The sequence below is a fragment of the Ictalurus punctatus genome, chromosome 10 (assembly GCF_001660625.3).
Source record: "Ictalurus punctatus breed USDA103 chromosome 10, Coco_2.0, whole genome shotgun sequence".
Taxonomy (NCBI): domain Eukaryota; kingdom Metazoa; phylum Chordata; class Actinopteri; order Siluriformes; family Ictaluridae; genus Ictalurus; species Ictalurus punctatus.
This window is the reverse complement of record NC_030425.2, coordinates 5,732,501-5,750,233: the sequence shown is the minus strand read 5'-3', so window position 1 is coordinate 5,750,233 and position 17,733 is coordinate 5,732,501. Positions and strand designations below refer to the sequence as shown.

The 17,733-nt window shown below is 42.9% G+C and overlaps 1 protein-coding gene across 4 annotated transcripts in view; it reads left to right on the top strand.

Moving 5' to 3' along the window:
- Positions 1-380: 380 nt before the first annotated feature.
- hap1 (huntingtin associated protein 1) overlaps positions 381-17,733 on the top strand; it is a 17,632-nt gene continuing 279 nt past the window's right edge. Inside the window, exons 1-15 of one of the 4 annotated variants that reach the window (XR_006983164.2) lie at positions 385-654; positions 6,863-6,939; positions 7,386-7,502; positions 9,092-9,189; positions 9,299-9,407; positions 11,386-11,464; positions 11,560-11,690; positions 11,938-12,012; positions 12,164-12,375; positions 12,464-12,679; positions 12,895-13,205; positions 13,332-13,526; positions 14,327-14,429; positions 15,009-15,145; positions 15,482-15,619. Coding sequence is in view for 3 of the 4 variants with exons in the window: in XM_017477810.3 (XP_017333299.1) it covers positions 531-654; positions 6,863-6,939; positions 7,386-7,502; positions 9,092-9,189; positions 9,299-9,407; positions 11,386-11,464; positions 11,560-11,690; positions 11,938-12,012; positions 12,164-12,375; positions 12,464-12,679; positions 12,895-13,205; positions 13,332-13,526; positions 14,327-14,429; positions 15,482-15,872 (2,238 nt within the window). In the remaining variant the exon portion in view is untranslated. Of the gene's footprint in view, positions 655-6,862; positions 6,940-7,385; positions 7,503-9,091; positions 9,190-9,298; positions 9,408-11,385; positions 11,465-11,559; positions 11,691-11,937; positions 12,013-12,163; positions 12,376-12,463; positions 12,680-12,894; positions 13,206-13,331; positions 13,527-14,326; positions 14,430-15,008; positions 15,146-15,481 lie in introns of all 4 variants that reach the window. The other 3 variants (XM_047158198.2, XM_017477810.3, XM_047158199.2) reach the window with 3 other exon arrangements.

Here is a 17,733-nt window from a genome sequence, read left to right as displayed (position 1 = left end):
TTGCTAGATTGAGGACGGTGACCCCTGAAACCTAATATCATACTGAAATAATATCACACACACACAGTCTGGTCTTCTGCGACAGCATTGCGTCTCCAGATGGATAATAAATGTGCCAGAATGGAGCATACCATTAACATGGGGGTGTTCACTCCCATGAAATCTCTTTAAACCCTTTAAAAACACGATTCCAGCGAACCAGCTCCCTCCAATTATTATTTCTGTCCTAAACAATGATTAAATCAGTGACCGAATGAATCGTTTCCCTCCCCGTCTTTCCGATAGTCACGTTCGTTTGAACTTTTCCTTCACCTCCCCCCACTTCTTGTCTTATCTCTACCCATGGCTTAGAGCAGCCAGGTAAGTGTCAGTAAACACCGTGCAGCTGAAGCACTGAGAGGCTAGTGCAGGTATTCAACCGGACTGTCACTCGGTACAGACAGACAGCACGGACGTCAAGCCAGACTGTAAGGAATCTGGGAGAAGAAGAAAAAAGGCAGAGATTGCAGTAGAGGAGCGGCGAGGTAAACATGGAGGTTTGGAGCAGCTCGGGCAGAGAGGAGAGCGAGAGAGAGAGCAGCATAAGTCAGGATGAGGAAGATGAAGAGGAACAGGAGCAGAGTACCAACGGTCTGTGCAGAGAGCTGGTGAAAGGTAATGACAGAACCATTTTGGGGTAACGACGACATGGACCGGGGAAAAGGGCAGAACTAAGAGAGAGGAGAAATGAAGGGGTTCGTTCTAAAGAGGGTCGTGGAATGTTGATTAAAGCTGGCACAAATGCAAAAGAGAGACTGCGTGTAGGAGAATGTAATCAGTGAAGGGCAGCAGAAAGCTGGCAGAAAGAGTCCTGGATGCCCTTGTAGTGTTTTGTATTTGTGCACGTTTTTTTTTTTTTTTTTTTTTTTTTTTTGGAAAAAAATCAATCAGATCAGAGTTTACCTATGCCTCATGGGATTTAAATTCAGTGCACGGAGTTTGTATCAATCTGTTTGTCTCTCTAAATTCTCGATGAGTTTTTATCAATTCAAATCAATTCCATTTGATTTGTATAGCGCTCTTAACAATGGACATTGTCTCAAAGCAGCTTTACAGAAACATATAAACACAGGATACGGATTTTAAGCGTGTGAATTTATCCCTATTGAGCGGTGGTGAGGAAAAACTCCCTAAGATGATATGAGGAGGAAACCTTGAGAGGAAGCAGACTCAGAAGGGAACCCGTCCTCATCTGGGTAACGACGGATAGTGTGAAAGTACAAGAAAGTTTATTATGGTTTGTATATGAAGTCTGTTTGTTGAACTAGTCCACTGTTCACTAAAGGAGACCTGAGTGCAGAACTGTATGTGGGAATTGCAGTCCCGAGGCCATCGCAGCAACCGTAGTCCCAGCAACCACAGCGAGAACGTCCATGTAGAAATGACGTCCAAAACCATTTCATGGTACTTCAAGCGGTACCGTCCTCAGCAATCTCCAGGCTGTAGCCTCGACATGATAAGAGCTCCATCCAGAGGTAGGGCACCCGGATGGATCAGGCAGGTCCGGAGAGCAGAAAGGGTCAGGATCACTGACATCTCCATAAAATCATGTGTGGCTCGACAGAAGGAGAGAGGGAGAGGGAGGTAAAGAGAGGGAGAGATTATTAGGTATGCGTACTATCCCGTGATGGATAGGACAGTGTACTTTGCGTAAAATAAAGTATTCATGTTAAGCTTGAGTAAACAAATACGTTTTCAGCCTGGACTTAAACACTAAGACTGTGTCTGAGTCCCGAACACTAATAGGAAGACTGTTCCATAACTGTGGGGCTTTGTAAGAGAAAGCTCTTCCCCCTGCTGTAGCCTTCACTATTCAAGGTACCAACAAATAGCCTGCACCTTTTGATCTAAGTAGGCATGGCGGATCATAAAAAACCAAAAAGTTCACTCAGGATACTGTAGTGTGAGACTGTTTTAATGCTTTATAGGTCAGTAGTAGTATTTTATAATCAGTGCGAAAATTTTACTGTGAGCCAGTGCAGTGTTGATAAGATCGGGGTGATGTGGTTGTATCTTCTGGTTCTAGTTAGGACTCTAGCGGACTAACTGGAGTTTGTTTATGCTCCTACTGGAACATCCAGACAGTAAGGCATTACAGGAATCTAGTCTAGAGGTGACGAAAGCATGAGCTAATATTTCTGCATCATGTAGTGACAATATATTTCTCATCTTAGCAATATTTCCGAGATGAAAGAAGGCTATCCTAGTAATATTATCTACATGAGCATCAAATGAAAGACTGGAGTCAATGATCACGCCAAGGTCTTTTACAGCTGCACATTGACGAAACAGAAAGTCCATCCAGAGTTACTATGAGATCAGAAAGCTTACTTCTAGCTATATGTGGTCCTAATACAAGTACTTCTGTCTTATCAGAATTAAGTAAAAGGAAGTTAATAAGCATCCAACGTCTAATGTCCTTTACACATCCTTCAACTTTGTTAAGCTGCTGTCTGTCGTCTGCCTTTTCTGAAATGTACAGCTGTGTATCATCAGTATAACAGTGATTCCATGTTTACGAATAATTTGACCCAGAGATAAAAAGCAGTGGGCCTAAAACAGAACCTTGTGGAACACCAAATTTTAACCTCGGTATGCGTGGAGAATCCGCCATTTACATCTACGAACTGATCGCGATCGCTCAAATAAGACCTGATCACATTGGAAAAGTAGTTTTGTTTGTTTTTGGAGATCTGTCGCTATACTGAACTAATCAGACACACTGACTGACGTACAGTGTATGTTCAGAGGGTCTCTACGTGGCTAGTGTTTAATTTGACCTACTGTGAGATGCTGGAAAATACCTGCGCACCCTAAGAGACCTTTTGGGAATAGTTTAAAGGACCTCACAAGAGACGAGCCCTGTCTATCAGGCTTTTATGATGAGTAATCACACGGTCCTCGCGGTGCTCGTGTATGCGGTCAGCATCGAATAAAATCACCGCGGGATTTGTTTTTTTTCTACGAACGGATGTAGTTTGCTTAACCTTGAGGAAACACATTCGTTAGTCAGCATGTAAGTTCACACAGTGTGGTTTTCTGAATTATGGATTAGGAGCCAGACTTGTGGCGAGACTTACGTAAGCCCATGCAGACAAGGGTACAGGCTAGGCTGCAGTCGCAGTTGCACGAAAAGAAAAATCAATCCAACATTCCTTTTCATCAGCACACTGGTTTACGACCTTTTGGAAGATATGAATGATGAAATCTTACCCTCGAGATGAATTTACTATGAAATGTGCTCTTAGAGTGTATTTTTAATGTGTAGGGGGTTACACAAGCTCAAGGACACTTGAGCACACCACAAATGTTCCCCTGTTCCCCAAAACTACACCCTACAGATGCTATTCAGTGGTTTATTTATTTATTTATTTATTTTTTTTTACAGTACTTCTAGTTAGTACCCTAGCTACCGATTACGTACCAATGATAGTTCTCATCTTCTACTTCCCATGGCAAGTAATAATTTTATTCAGCATCTCACTTATTCCATGGAAGAATGGAAAATATCCCACCAGTGTTAAATGTTAGCCTGTTTTTGTGTTTTCACCTTAATCTGTGTACTGTAAACATTGTTTGGACAGTTTAGCTCGCACGTGTAAGGCATGTGGGGAAGTCGTTTGACTTCAGATGCTTAGCGATGTAGCAAAACTTCAAGAAATGTTCCTACTTGGTCTAGGAATATGCATAATTTGTGCATGGAAAATTGTTGCAGTGACGTAATTATGACCTTCAAGTGTTGCGGGGGAAAAAATGAATGAGAATGCACACAGTGTCATGCTAATGGTGTGGCTAGTGGAGGACAAATCATGCTGCTACAGAGGTGTTCAGGTTACTTTGTCATTTAGTCATCGATAAGACACATGGACACATCTTCCTTTAAAACTGTATCTCAGCTGGTTAGCACGTTTGCCTCGCAACTCTGGGGTTGGGGCTTCGAAGCCCACCTTCGCCCCGTGTGCGCCTTCTCCGCATGCTTCGGGGGTTTCCTCTGGGTACCCCAGTTCCCATCTGGTGTGTGATTGTGCCCCGCGATAGGTTGGCACCCCTTCCAGGGTGTCCCCCGCCTTGTGCGCCGAGTCCTCTGGGATACGCCCCAGGCTCCCTGACGCTGTGTAGGATAAGCGGTACGGATAAGCGCTTTTTCAACCTTAGCGGTTCTACAAAACTTCACACTGGTTCTCATTCACCCATTCACACACACTCACACACCAATGGTAGGAGAGCTGCCATGCCACCCAATGGTGCTAGCTTGCCATCGGGAGCATCTTGGGGTTCGTCGTCTTGCTCAAGGACGCTTCGGTATGTGGAGTCACGTGGGCTGGGAATCGAACCGCCAACCGTACGCTTAGTGGACGACCCGCTCTACCACCTGACCCACAGCCTCCCCCAGTTAAGCTCACAGTTTTAAGCTTAACTGGTTAAAATCCAGAACACCCTGCACACTAAATTTAACTGTATTCATTTGTCCAGCAGACATTATATGTAATATATAGGATATAGCAATTACTGTAAAATCTTAATAACTTGTTCGTCTTGGTATTTTGAACCCGTATAACTAGATTAGAGGCATAAAATTGGTGCATTTTTAAAAAAAAAATGCGCGAGGTCTTATCCACACAGTCAATATCCATCATAGTGCTGTACTATATAACCCACACCCCTGAGCTGGTTCGACAATGAAAGCAAAATACAGCAGAGGTTTTATTCCTCTGTCCTCGCTTCAGTGGCGTTTTTTCCACCAAGCTGTATTTCACTGAACTTTGAATCTCTGTCAAAAACTGGAATCGTCTGTGGTGTGAAGGGTTCGAAAGATTTGGTCCGCTCCGGGGTGAGCATCGATCAACGTCGATTGAATTACTGTGACGTGACATGGTGTGAAGCAGTCAGTCAGCTCGCGTTGATTCCATTTCCATTTATTCATTTAGCTGGAGCTTTTATCCGGAGAACAATACAAGTAGTGCCACAATAGGAGATTTATAATAAAAAAAAGCAAAGTGCGCTTCTTAGAGTCGAGGTGTAAGAGCCAGAGTAAGTTATTTATTTATTTATTTATTTATTTACGAGGTGGCATTTGAAGAGTTGGCTGTTTTTTGAAAATCGTGACCGATTCTGTGGTCCGGATTGATGTTAAAGAGAAAACCCTGTGCACTTAATTACCTGTTCCACAGTTAAAAGATTGTTGTTGGTTTTTATATTGGACAAAACCTCTGGAAATGATCGAACTAATTTTCTCCGCACGAGAGGAAAACTCCAACCAAATGAAACTTTTCAGACACGTCAAACACTAGTGTTGAATCGTTAGGATACCGTCGCAAAAGTGTGTGAAGCAGGCGACCTTGTACCGTTTCATTTTCCATTGATTTGTTTGAAGACTAAAACATGAATTCAGTTATAGTAAAGAAAAAGCCCTTTCACGGCCCATTTTAGCTTCCTTTTAGCCAATTCTTCTCTCGAAATAACTCCGCATGCACTTTTTAGATGATCTCTTAATGGCTACGTTTACACGGACAGCGGTGATCTAATTATTGACCTTATTCTGAATAAGGCAATATTCTGATTAAAGTGTTTACATGAGTCGCTTTTAGAATATTCCTTTCATCTTCCTGTTTTACGTGTTATAGAACGTAGAGCGATTAACGTCACACGTCATTACGTCCCTGCGTCACGCCGTCCGACGTTCCCTCCGGAATTTCACGTATCGACGTACAGTTGGTCTTCGTTATGTCACAGTATACAGTTTCGGGTGTTTCATTTTTAATTTTACGAAAGCTTCAAGTGCGGTTAATTATTTGTCGTGCTGTACGTGCTAATACACGACCGCTTGAAGCCGTGGGCTGCGTCCCAAACCGCGTACTTGCCTACTGTATAGTAGCTGATATAAGTGTACACTATAGTACATAGCAGGTAAGTACGCGGTTCCAGACGCAGCCGTGCTCTCTTGTTTACCGTCAAACAGTTGAGCGCTGCCGTGTGTGTACGTGTCCTGTCGCACAATGCGGTGAAAACTACATGCACACGTCGATAACGCGACTAACACAGGAATACTCCACACGTCTTAATTCGATCTGTGTTTACTTGGAGTATGACTTTCGTCGGATCAAGGTCGTCGATAATCTCTGTTTACATGCTAGTCTCTTAATCAGAGTATCGTCTTAATCCACGTCCATGTAAACATACTGAATGATTCCCATAAGCATTAAAGCACGAGTAATCTACATTTTAAACCTTTACCTTTAACACAAACTGAGTAGAACTGTTTGTAGACTTTTTTTTGTTTGTTTGTTGATGTTTTCCTCATGAGGAATGGAAGAAACAGACCACATCTGCTGTTTCCATATCTGCTGAATATCTGCTTGGCCGCTTTTACACACAATGCCACTCTCGTGTAATATAGTACCATCGTTTGTATGCCTATTTTTGGGACAGGGACTTTTCTTCTTTCTTTTTATCAATCATATCCCGCATCTTCATTCATGTTCTGTTTGTTGACGCCTGATTAACTTACAACACAGATATATTTATCACACGGATACATAATGGGGAGCTTTAAACTGAAGTGGCTCAAGCTAAGAAGCGCAGTGCTTTAGAGTGGGAGGAGCTTGCCTGTGCCAGTCCTGCTCTAAGTATAATGTGCTTATGTATATAAAGTGACATAATGAGGACTTATTACGATAATTACAAAATCATTGTGAGACATGATTAAGCATATTCTACATAAACTTCAGTAAGCGTGTAGTTATGCGGTACAACAAAGAATGCCTCGCCCTGTTTGAGAAAGCAGGCCACGTGTAGTAATCTGTCACTCTGTCTGCCTCTACAGTGCTGTGCGCCGAGAGGGTTGGACAGGTTACAAAGACATACCGTGACATTGAGGCTGTCACACATCTTCTGGAGGAGGTGAGAGACAATAACGGAATGCTGTATACACACAACTCGTGGTTTGGGGCTTCGGCTGCCTCCCAGGAAAAAGACAACTGCAGTGAAAACACTGATCAATCTGTTCTCTCCCCATCTGACCCCAGTCCTTCTACCCAAACTGCACTTTTAATAAAAGGGGAGGAGCTAATTCCACGTCAACAGAAGCCTAAAATGAACAAACTAGCCAAATCCCTTGCACGTCAATATTGTAAAACACATTTCTATTTAGAAATGATGTGATCGCTACAGGTCTAGGAGAACTTTTAAACATTACAAAATATACTTTTTAAAAAGATTTTGGAAGTTATATCATGACATTGGACAATGAACTCTCTCTCTCTCTCTCTCTCTCTCTCTCTCTCTCTCTCTCTCTCATATATATATTTAATTTTGCACTAACTGCCCAAATTCCTGTTCCTCCACAGAAAGAACGTGATCTAGAGCTAGCAGCTCGAATTGGCCAGTCACTGCTGAAACAGAACAAGTCCTTAACAGAACGTAATGAGCTGCTGGACGAACAGCTGGAGGTCGCAAAAGAAGAGGTCAGTATGTACTGCGGAGCTCAGTGACCTTGGAGAAGTCCTTGTTGAGACATGCATGTTTTTCATTTGACCTCCGATGGTTCAGTAAATGAACAAACATAAAGATGTGCAGGATGTAGGATAACACGCTATTTACACTTATTTTTATTTATTGAACGGAATAAATTGTAATGTAAATTATAATTATTATTAGAGATGCACTGATGTATCGGCCAATACGTATCGGACGATAAAGGCAATTTTTTTTATGCTATCGGCCATTTGCCGATTGTGTCCTGTTAAAAAGAGGGCGGGAAAACACATCAGTTTCATGCTGGGTGTAAAGATGTCTCTTGTGTGGAACGACTTTGAGTTGGGTGACAATGAGGATAAAACTGCGGTGTGTGATCTCTGTAATCTCTGCACTGATAAAATTTTACACCGGACGCTGCAGCAGTGAAGCGGGAGTTTCAGCGTCGAGTCGAAATTTTTGTCGAGCTGCAGTAGCTCCAGTACACCGCTGAAAGATTTAAATGAAGATGAGTTGACAAATAAGTTTATGTTGTACAGAAAAATATATTTATAGAGTAGTATATTTCATATCCAGTGAATGTTAAGATATAAAAAGTTGATGTTATATATGACCAGTTTGATGTCGGTGATGAAGTAGAAACGCTTGTGTGTGTGGAGAGTGAATGTGAGACTAACGGGAGGATTTTTACACTTCAGTCAGTGTTAATATGAATTAATAACATTCAATAAGTTCATAATCTTACTTTAATCTTCAGAACTGAGTTCATGTGTTCATGTTCATTACAGTCATGTGTTAACGTTTATGAGACAGTTACTGTCAAACAACTTGCTGAAATGGAGAGAATAAAGTTTTTATTTGCATTTCCTTCAGAATTGTGGAATTAATTATTATTCATTTAAAAGAAGGTAAAAAAGGCAGAACGATCGGTTTCAGTTATCGGTATCGGCCGATATCGCTCTGAATAATCGGTTATCGTATCGGCCGATATCGCTCTGAATAATCGGTTATCGGTATCGGCCGATATCGCTCTGAATAATCGGTTATCGTATCGGCCGATATCGCTCTGAATAATCGGCTATCGGTATCGGCCGATATCGCTCTGAATAATCGGCTATCGGTATCGGCCGATATCGCTCTGAATAATCGGTATCGGCCGATATCGCTCTGAATAATCGGTTATCGGTATCGGCCGATATCGCTGTGAATAATCGGTTATCGTGTCGGCCGATATCGCTCTGAATAATCGGTTATCGTATCGGCCGATATCGCTCTGAATAATCGGTTATCGGTATCGGCCGATATCGCTCTGAATAATCGGTTATCGTATCGGCCGATATCGCTCTGAATAATCGGTTATCGGTATCGGCCGATATCGCTCTGAATAATCGGTTATCGTATCGGCCGATATCGCTCTGAATAATTGGTTATCGTATCAGCTGAGAAATTTAGTATCGGTGCATCTCTAGTGAATATTATTGTGAATATGTAAATGATATTCTGCATGTTGTTTAGTATCATTAAATGAAAAATGAAATGCATGCTGAGTGGTATGTAATGAAGGTGTGTAACACTTTAGATTGCTCAGCTGCGTCATGAGCTCTCTATGCGAGATGATCTTCTGCAACTGTACGCCGGCACCGAGGAGATGGAAGCTGCTGCTCAGTCACTCTCACCGTGAGTACAACACACAGACACCATTCTTAGACGTGATGATGTGCCCCTTTCAGACGGTCACAAATTTAGGTGATTATCGTTTTTTTTGTTGTTATCGTTGCTGTGTTAGGATCAGGCGAAACGAGTCAAGCTCTTCTCTCAGCAACTACGTGCATTATGATTTCCTGCAAACGAAGCTGAAGAGTCTGGAGGAAGAGAACCTGAAACTTCGCACTGTGGTTAGTTTACGCATCACGTCGAGCTCCGCTTGTATTTTCTCAGAGTTAGTCTGGATTGTTAGCTTGAGTTATACACTATGGGCCAAACGTTTGGACACAGCTGTTTTTTTTGTTTTTTTTTAAACGTTTTTTTGGAATTATGCAGTGTCTATAAAAATGTTAAACAATTCAAAACTACTTCATATGTTTACATCCTTAAAAGTATTCCTAATAAAGCTTTGCACACTCCTGGCTTCACGAGGGAGCTTCACCCAGGAGGCTGTTCGCAAAGTTTGTAAATAGGACGAGTATGTATGTATATATGTATGCTGCTTCTCCTTACTTAACAATGTAATTTAAAGTAAAAGCTACTTGTTTTGAGGGGAAAAAAAAATACACAGTAAAAATATATTTTGATTCAGGAATTAAACTGTACACAGGCATTATTACATTTATAAATAGTGCAAGCATAAGCCTTTACCATCCATCCCTCCATCCATTTCTGTACCGCTTATCCTACACAGGGTTACAGGGGAGCGTGGAGCCTATCGCAGAGAACTTAGGACACCAATCACAGGACACAATTGCACGCACCCATTCACATACTACGGACAATTTGGAAACGCCGATCAGACTACAATACATTGTACAGGAAAATCCACATATTTATGAATCTGATGCGATTCTGATCAACAACCAAACCAGTTACACTGGAGAGTGCTCATTTTTAGTTATACGTACTCGTATTTGTAATACATGTTGGATAACCCTGCATTCTACGGATGAGCTACTCGATCATATAACCATGTTTACATATGTAAACTTGTATGCACACCCTGACTCAAACAATAGACCATGTGTCTGTTCTAACTAAACCAGAATGACCATCACCCAGACTGATGTAAATTGAACAATAACAAAGCAAGAAGCAGATAGAGGGGTGTAGTTAGAGAATCCACTTCCATAGCTACTCAACAAGAATGGGGAAACAGGACAAGCTTGATGTAGCTGGGACCTTTTATAGGATAATGATAATAATATTGAGTTTTTATTGGTCACAGTACACCATGTCAGGAAGTTGGGGTCAGAGTGCAGCCATGATACAGCACCCCTGGAAGCAGAGAGGGTTAAGGGCCCAACAGTGGCAGCTTGGCAGTGCTGGGGCTTGAATCCCCGACCTTCCCATCAGTAACCCAGAGGCAGGCAGTGCTGGGGCTTGAATCCCCGACCTTCCCATCAGTAACCCAGAGGCAGGCAGTGCTGGGGCTTGAATCCCCGACCTTCCCATCAGTAACCCAGAGGCAGGCAATGCTGGGGCTTGAACCCCCGACCTTCCCATCAGTAACCCAGAGGCAGGCAGTGCTGGGGCTTGAATCCCCGACCTTCCCATCAGTAACCCAGAGGCAGGCAGTGCTGGGGCTTGAATCCCCGACCTTCCCATCAGTAACCCAGAGGCAGGCAGTGCTGGGGCTTGAATCCCAGACCTTCCGATCAGTAACCCAGAGCTTTAACTTCCAAGCCACGACTCCCCCACCATGTGGGGTTAGTAGTAAGGAATATTCCATTAGTTCCCAAAGGACATGGCCCCTGGTGGTCCGGAATGAAAAGAACTGTTGGTGTTCTTAAAATAGGTATATGTGACATTATTTTTCATATCTTCCAGTTCGGCGTGTATAACCCATAGTCCTAAGGGCAATATGACAAAAATATAATAACGGATTTTTCAATACATCTAGCAAAATCTGGTGTCATAATTATTCCGATTCTTTGAAGTTATTCAACACCGAATGTATGCGTGCTGTAATATGTCAAATGAAACTTAACTAGAAGTAGGAGGAAAGTGAACATCCGGTAACCTGGATTTCATTTAACAACGATGACACCACCGGCTTTTGTTTACACCCCTGGACCAAGAATAATGATGGGATATAATCATACTACGATGGTAATGCAAAGCCTTTTTGTTGTTGTTGTTGTTGTTGTTGTTTTCTATACGCAGGCCGATGAGTTGACGTCAGAGACCAGCAGCTATGAAGAGCAGGAGCAACAGCTGATGATCGTGTGTGTCGAAGAACTCTGTAAGTAAACCTGATTTCCCTCGAAACGATCCTGCATGCTGTATAATATTCCAGTTTTGTGTCCTCTCACACTTTTCTTTCTCCTACGTGTGTAGCGTCAGCGAATAAGCAGGTGGTGGCAGTGTCAGAGGAGCTGGCTCGTAAAGTGGAGGACTCTTTCCGGCAGCAGGAGGAGATTAGCTCTTTGCTGGGTCAGGTGGTCGACCTCCAGCAGCGTTGTAAAGTGGTGAGAGACACCGTGCCGCATGCACACCTGCTAAACTTAACTAACTTGTTGCGTACGTTGGGCTATATGACGATATGATATGATATGAATTGTGCGTTTTGTAGGAATGTATAGGCAGGCAATCAACAGCAGGACTAAATATCATGATAAATGATATGTATCGTTAAGATGTCTTGTCTGCTATATAATATTTTGGCCCGATTGCCTAACCCTAATTGTCATTTGTTTATTTGTTTTTTGACTGCAGCTAATCCGGGAGAATGAGGAACTCACTCAGCACTTAAACACGTCCCGGGAAAGCCAGTCGCAGCTCAAAACAGAGGTGTGTCCTGCTCATCTCTCACTGCTGTAATCAGCAAATCAGCAGAATTTCTTACAGCCCTATGATAATCCTGTAAATACATTTTAACCAAGAAAAATGCATGGGACTCTACATGTGATTATGCTTGCCTCTGCTCTCTCTCTGTCTGTAGCTGAAGGACCTGAAAGAGAGGTATTCAGAGTGTGAAGACATGCTACAGGAAGCCAGAGAGGACATCAAGAACCTGCGCAATAAGAGCCTGCCGAACAGCACAGTGCAGCGCTACAGTTCGCTGGCTGCCGTGTTCCCCATGGACTCGATCGCTGCTGAGATCGAAGGAACCTTCCGCAAAGGCCTGGACAGTCCTGCTCCCTCAGAATACAGGTGCGCAGAAAAATACTCCTTCATAACAGCAAACTTAGTGAACATCTTAATGTCTGTAGCGTTCAATTATAATCTGGCTTTGTAATAGGACCCATCCGTGGCGTGTGTTTGAGACGGTGAAAGTGGCCAATCAAGTTGCGCGACTGCGCTTTCGGTGCCACTCGCCACAGGTCCCCAGCTCTAGCCCCAACTCCTCCCAGTCCAGTCCAACCGGCACACCGGGCACTAGCTACTATGGATCTGACTCCGTCAGCGTCAACCTTGAGGACAAACCCCACTCCATAACACCTTCACAGGAGCAGAGGTGAGGTTTGAAAAGGAGACCGTTATCCTGTTTCTCCTGACAAGGTGTCAGTGCTTTAGATGGAGCTGGGGTAGATTCAGCAATCCAGTGAACACTTTTCTGGCCTTCACTTCCACGGACCAAACGATTGTGTCATAATAATGTGTGTGATTTTACTAATGAACCTGGTTAGAAACGTTAGGGATCTCGTTTCATTTCTTGGTGTGCCTCCAAAGCCTTGTAGAATCCAAGCGTCTGGGTCAGCCGGGCAGGCCAGGTGGCCAAGATCTGGAAGAAGCTCTGCGTTCCCTCTCTGCACGCCAGAAGAGCCATTCCTCTGACCGGCCGTTCTTTGATGTCGAACGTGAGAGGAAGCTGAGGGCACTGGGTGGCAGCAGCGCAGGAGACTCTAGTGGCTTCCTTACACCCAATGACAGCTTGGAATCCACAGGAACCAACTATTCAGGCAGCTCCCAGCATTCATCTGCGTCATCCAGATCCCAATCCTACCTGCCTGAACGCCTGCAGATAGTCAAACCACTGGAGGGTGAGTGAACGAACACACACACACACACACACACACACACACACATTCAAAAGATCGTCACTTCTTGTCATATGATTGTATTGTACAACGTAGCTAGGGATTTCTTTCTCCACCATGTATATGTAGGTTCAGTCACTCTGCACCACTGGCAGCAGCTGGCTAAACCCAACCTAGGGGGTATTCTTCTTCCACGGCCAGGCATCCTCACCAAAGACTTCAGGGAATTGGATGTGGATGTTCAGCAAGTGTATAGCCTCAATGACTTTGAGGAGGACGAGCCTAACTGGTCCAAACTCCATAACCCCATTCACATCCCTACCGGTAAGGATTTATTATTCTCACAATTTAGAGCTTGGTGGGAATAGTTAAAACTGCAATACCAACAGGGGGCGTTGTTGGACTGAAAGTTCACAGGACACTATGCCTCTTAGGATGAAGGTTATAAGGTTGTAATAATTCACATATGTTATAGTAAATCATAATAACGTAGTATTGTACTGTAAATGGCTTGCTTACCTTTACTGTGGGCTAATAGTTTCGACCCAGACACTCCACCCATGTGATGTGGTACATCTAATATCCTTTTATACATTTATTTTTGTTTGGCCACAGTGTTGAGGATGGGAAGTGGGAAAACGAACTTTTGAACACTGTGACGCAATGAGCTTCTCAGAGCAAGATATAGGCACTGGATGGACATGCTATCATAGTTCATGGTATCTGGGTAACACTATATGATAATTGTGATTTAAAGAGTTTTGTTTAATGCAGTTAAACAAAGAGTTAATGAAAAAATGGGGGAAAAGGTCTGAGGTTTGTCTGCTATATTAGTCAAATCAAGTCCTTTGTGAAAATAGAGGGTTCTTGGCCACTGTGTAGCGAAACTAGAGGGCTGGCTTGTGAGAGTTGCGGACTGCGCTGGACTCGTGCGCTAAACACTGATTGAGTAAAGACAACGGTCAGCTACTACGAAGAATAATTAAGGAATATAAATCAGTCTACATGAGCATTTTTTTTTTGCTTCCTTCTTATCATCTGCTTTGACTCCCATTTTGTGTCGTGAAGTTCCTATCGATAATGAGTGGTGCGTTTTAGTAAGTGTGCATGTGTGTCTATCTCAGTCACTTCATCTGGATCCAACTTCCCCCACACCTGCCCCACCCACACCATCACCAACTCTCAGATCCTCCATCCCTCTGTCCTGCTGTCCTCCTTATCCACTAGGTAAGAGACTACTTTATCCCACTGCTTTGTTACTCTATATTTCAGATATCTAATAAGCAATGTCATGCGTCACTGAGATCCAGCTGGTCCGTTGTTTCTCCATCATTCCCATTTCTAGTTTGCCTTGATATTACAGCTGCAATCAAAATGATTCAACCCCAATTGCAAATCAGGTTTCAAGTGGTTTCCTCAAATCCAACTGAACAAGCAACTTATAATGATTCCTCCAGTTTCAAAATTTATGCTGTTAACGCAACAGCATAAATATGCAAAACAGGTGTTGCCTCAAGCACACCGCATGCAACTAATCAAGGGCTTCATCAGTCGCAATGGGGGTTGGACTATTTTGATTGCAACGATATGGTCACCCTTCAGTTGATCTTAAAATTGAGATTCTCCCAAGATACCATTTCTAGAAACGTTGAGGCATTAGGAGAAACCGAATTTATGTAAACGTATGTATAAGCCGAATTTCTATACTGTTGACGGTGCCTGGTACACTACAGGGATTTAACAGGTCAGAGAAGATGTCTGCTTTTTCATTCTTCTCTTTCTTCTTTTGAATACGTTCTCTTTCAGCCACAGGAAGCGTTGGTCAAGGCTCTTGCTCCAGCTGTAATGTCCCCTCCCTCCATAAAGTGAGAGCCAAAAGTCATGGCTGAATAGGCACCCAGACAATCCCTGACGCACTCATTCCCTAATTTAACCACTCTCATGTTAGTATCATCTCTGCTTTTAACAGGATAAACTAATTGGTATGAAAGTATTTTCTTGCCCTAAAATGCAAGAGTCATGGATTAACGTTCTCCATTTTCGCATGGCTTTATAAAAGGCATTTTATTTCATTCCCACCGGTGAAATCTTCTGAATGGACTTTTGCTAAACTCGTCCATGTTTCATTTCTCATTGTTTCGAGCTTTCCTGTGTGCAGCATATGGCCTGGTGAAATACTAACCTATTGTTTCGATTATTTTTACCGATTTATTTATTTATTTTTTGCAGTAGTATTGTGATGTCATTTTTTTTTTGTCGTCTGTGTTTTTTTTTTAAAGCTTTCAGCCTCATAACCTGTCCACCTCTGGGAGCAGTGAGCATGTAAGGACCTTACCAGATCACCAGCATGGTTTCTCGCATAGACCTGCCATGAATACGACACCCACCTTAAGTCTTATTCAGCTGCTTCAAGAGCGAGGTATCTCTGCTTCAACTCAGCCCAGCTTGCCTCCCATCCTCAGACCTTCTACCAGCACTTTAGCAGCTTTAAACGATAAAGAGCGAGACGGGGGACGTAGAGGAGTGAACCAGCAGAGGAGGAACATTTTTAGCTTCAACCTGGTCGACAAGCTTCAGTGTCTTGGTCTTCATAAAGTAATAGCCAGAGGACTCATAGGCTCGGGGAAGATGGAAGGAGATCCACGTCATCCTCCTCCAACACAACACTGAACACTGGCTTTCAGCAGAGCTACTGTTTTATGTACTGTCTTCCATTTTGTATGCAGCCGACCCAACCTCCTATCAAGTCTTGTATTTATCATTGAACATTGAAACCCATATACACATCTCATATTGAAGTGATCTCATATCGGTTATGAATGGATGGTAGACTGGTTTAGGTTTGGAAATCCAAGGCGTTTTAACAGTCTGCGGTACACAATGTATGATCGGTGTTTATATTGCGCTCTTATGTGTTCGGAACACCGTTCTTTCATTATGATTTAACAACTAGCCCTGTTTTTATTTTTTTTAATTATCTGACCTTCGCCTCCATCCTGTCTCACCATTTGTCATGACATGCATGAGCACGATATATTATTTATATATATATATATATATATATATATATGTATATATATATAATATATATATTTAAAGGCCAGTGACCTCCGATTTGTCAGTGTACTGGATGAACCGTGACCGTTCATGGGTTACCCGTTAGTTGTTTTTATGACAATGTGCACATTTCTACTATTAGAAATACTAGATGACCTGAGCATATTGTTCAGGATGTCTAGAGGGACATAATATTCTACGATGAGCTGTTTTAGAACCTATTCCCAAAATGCACTGGGGCACTTAGTTGTGGATATCCACACGCATGACGCTTTATACAGACACGTAATAGTCACGGGCCTACTGTATAGTTAAAGCTGTTGTATAGAATCCTTCAGATACTTGTAATTGTGTTGTTTGCACACGCGCACACACACACACACTACCGTAGGTGAACACGGGCTATTATTTGCACATGCAGATTTGTCGCGGTAAGAAATCCGAGGAGCCTCCAAACACATTCACCTTCATATGTTTTTGAAAGTTTTATTCAGCAGACGCGTATTTCCAGTCGTATTGCCTTTTGTGAACGCAGAACTGATCATTGAAGGTCTTTTATAAATAGCACCTTATATTACGTGTCCTCTTGGCGCTCAGCTAAAGCAAGCTAGCGGGAAATCCGCGTTAGACCATTTCCACCTTAGCATGCGATCTGTATATGTACTGTACGTCAAGGTCCGGAAGGACTTACATGTTTCCGTGTATAATGTTTGTCCAGATCGCATGGTGTCGCATCTACATCTCCGCTAATCCACCTTGGTTTAGTTTCGGTCTGTAGAAAAATCTCTCATGAAACAACAGAAACATGTTTGTTACTGGAAGTCTTTTATTTATTTATTTTTTTAGCCTGAGATATGATTACAGGATCAGCCAGGCTCCTTCATGAGACGGTCTGACTGATCAATCACATCACGATCGTGTTCGGTGCCTTACGCGTGGCGTGGACGTGTGTTCTCCGCGGTCCGGATACAAATTGCTTCGATACAGATTTCGATCTGGATCCAGGTTTCTGAAGAAGGAACTGTCGTTAACGTAGCCAAGCAGCTGTACAGCCTTAGTACACGTAGCTCGAAACTTGAACGATTAAAGCGATCACTCAGCTACATATTTACAATTGCATTTACTCAGCGCTTTTCTAGACACTCCAAGCGCTTTACGTAGTATGGGTGGGGATCTCCTTAACCAGCACTAGTGTGTAACGTCCACCTGGACGATGCCACGGCAGCCATAGTGCACCAGAACGCACACACACCAGCTATTAGTATTATGAGGGAGTGATGTAGCCGATTCAGAGGTGGGGATATATTGGGGGAGATACATCTTCCTAAAACCCTTTCCACACGTACGTAGATCTGTATATTACACGCATCCAATCATCCAAATCAGAACTGAGATTTCGGTCGCCTGTAGAACTTTTGACATGCTTGAGCACTACGCTACTGTAGAAATGGTACTGCGTTATATAATGCGTTTG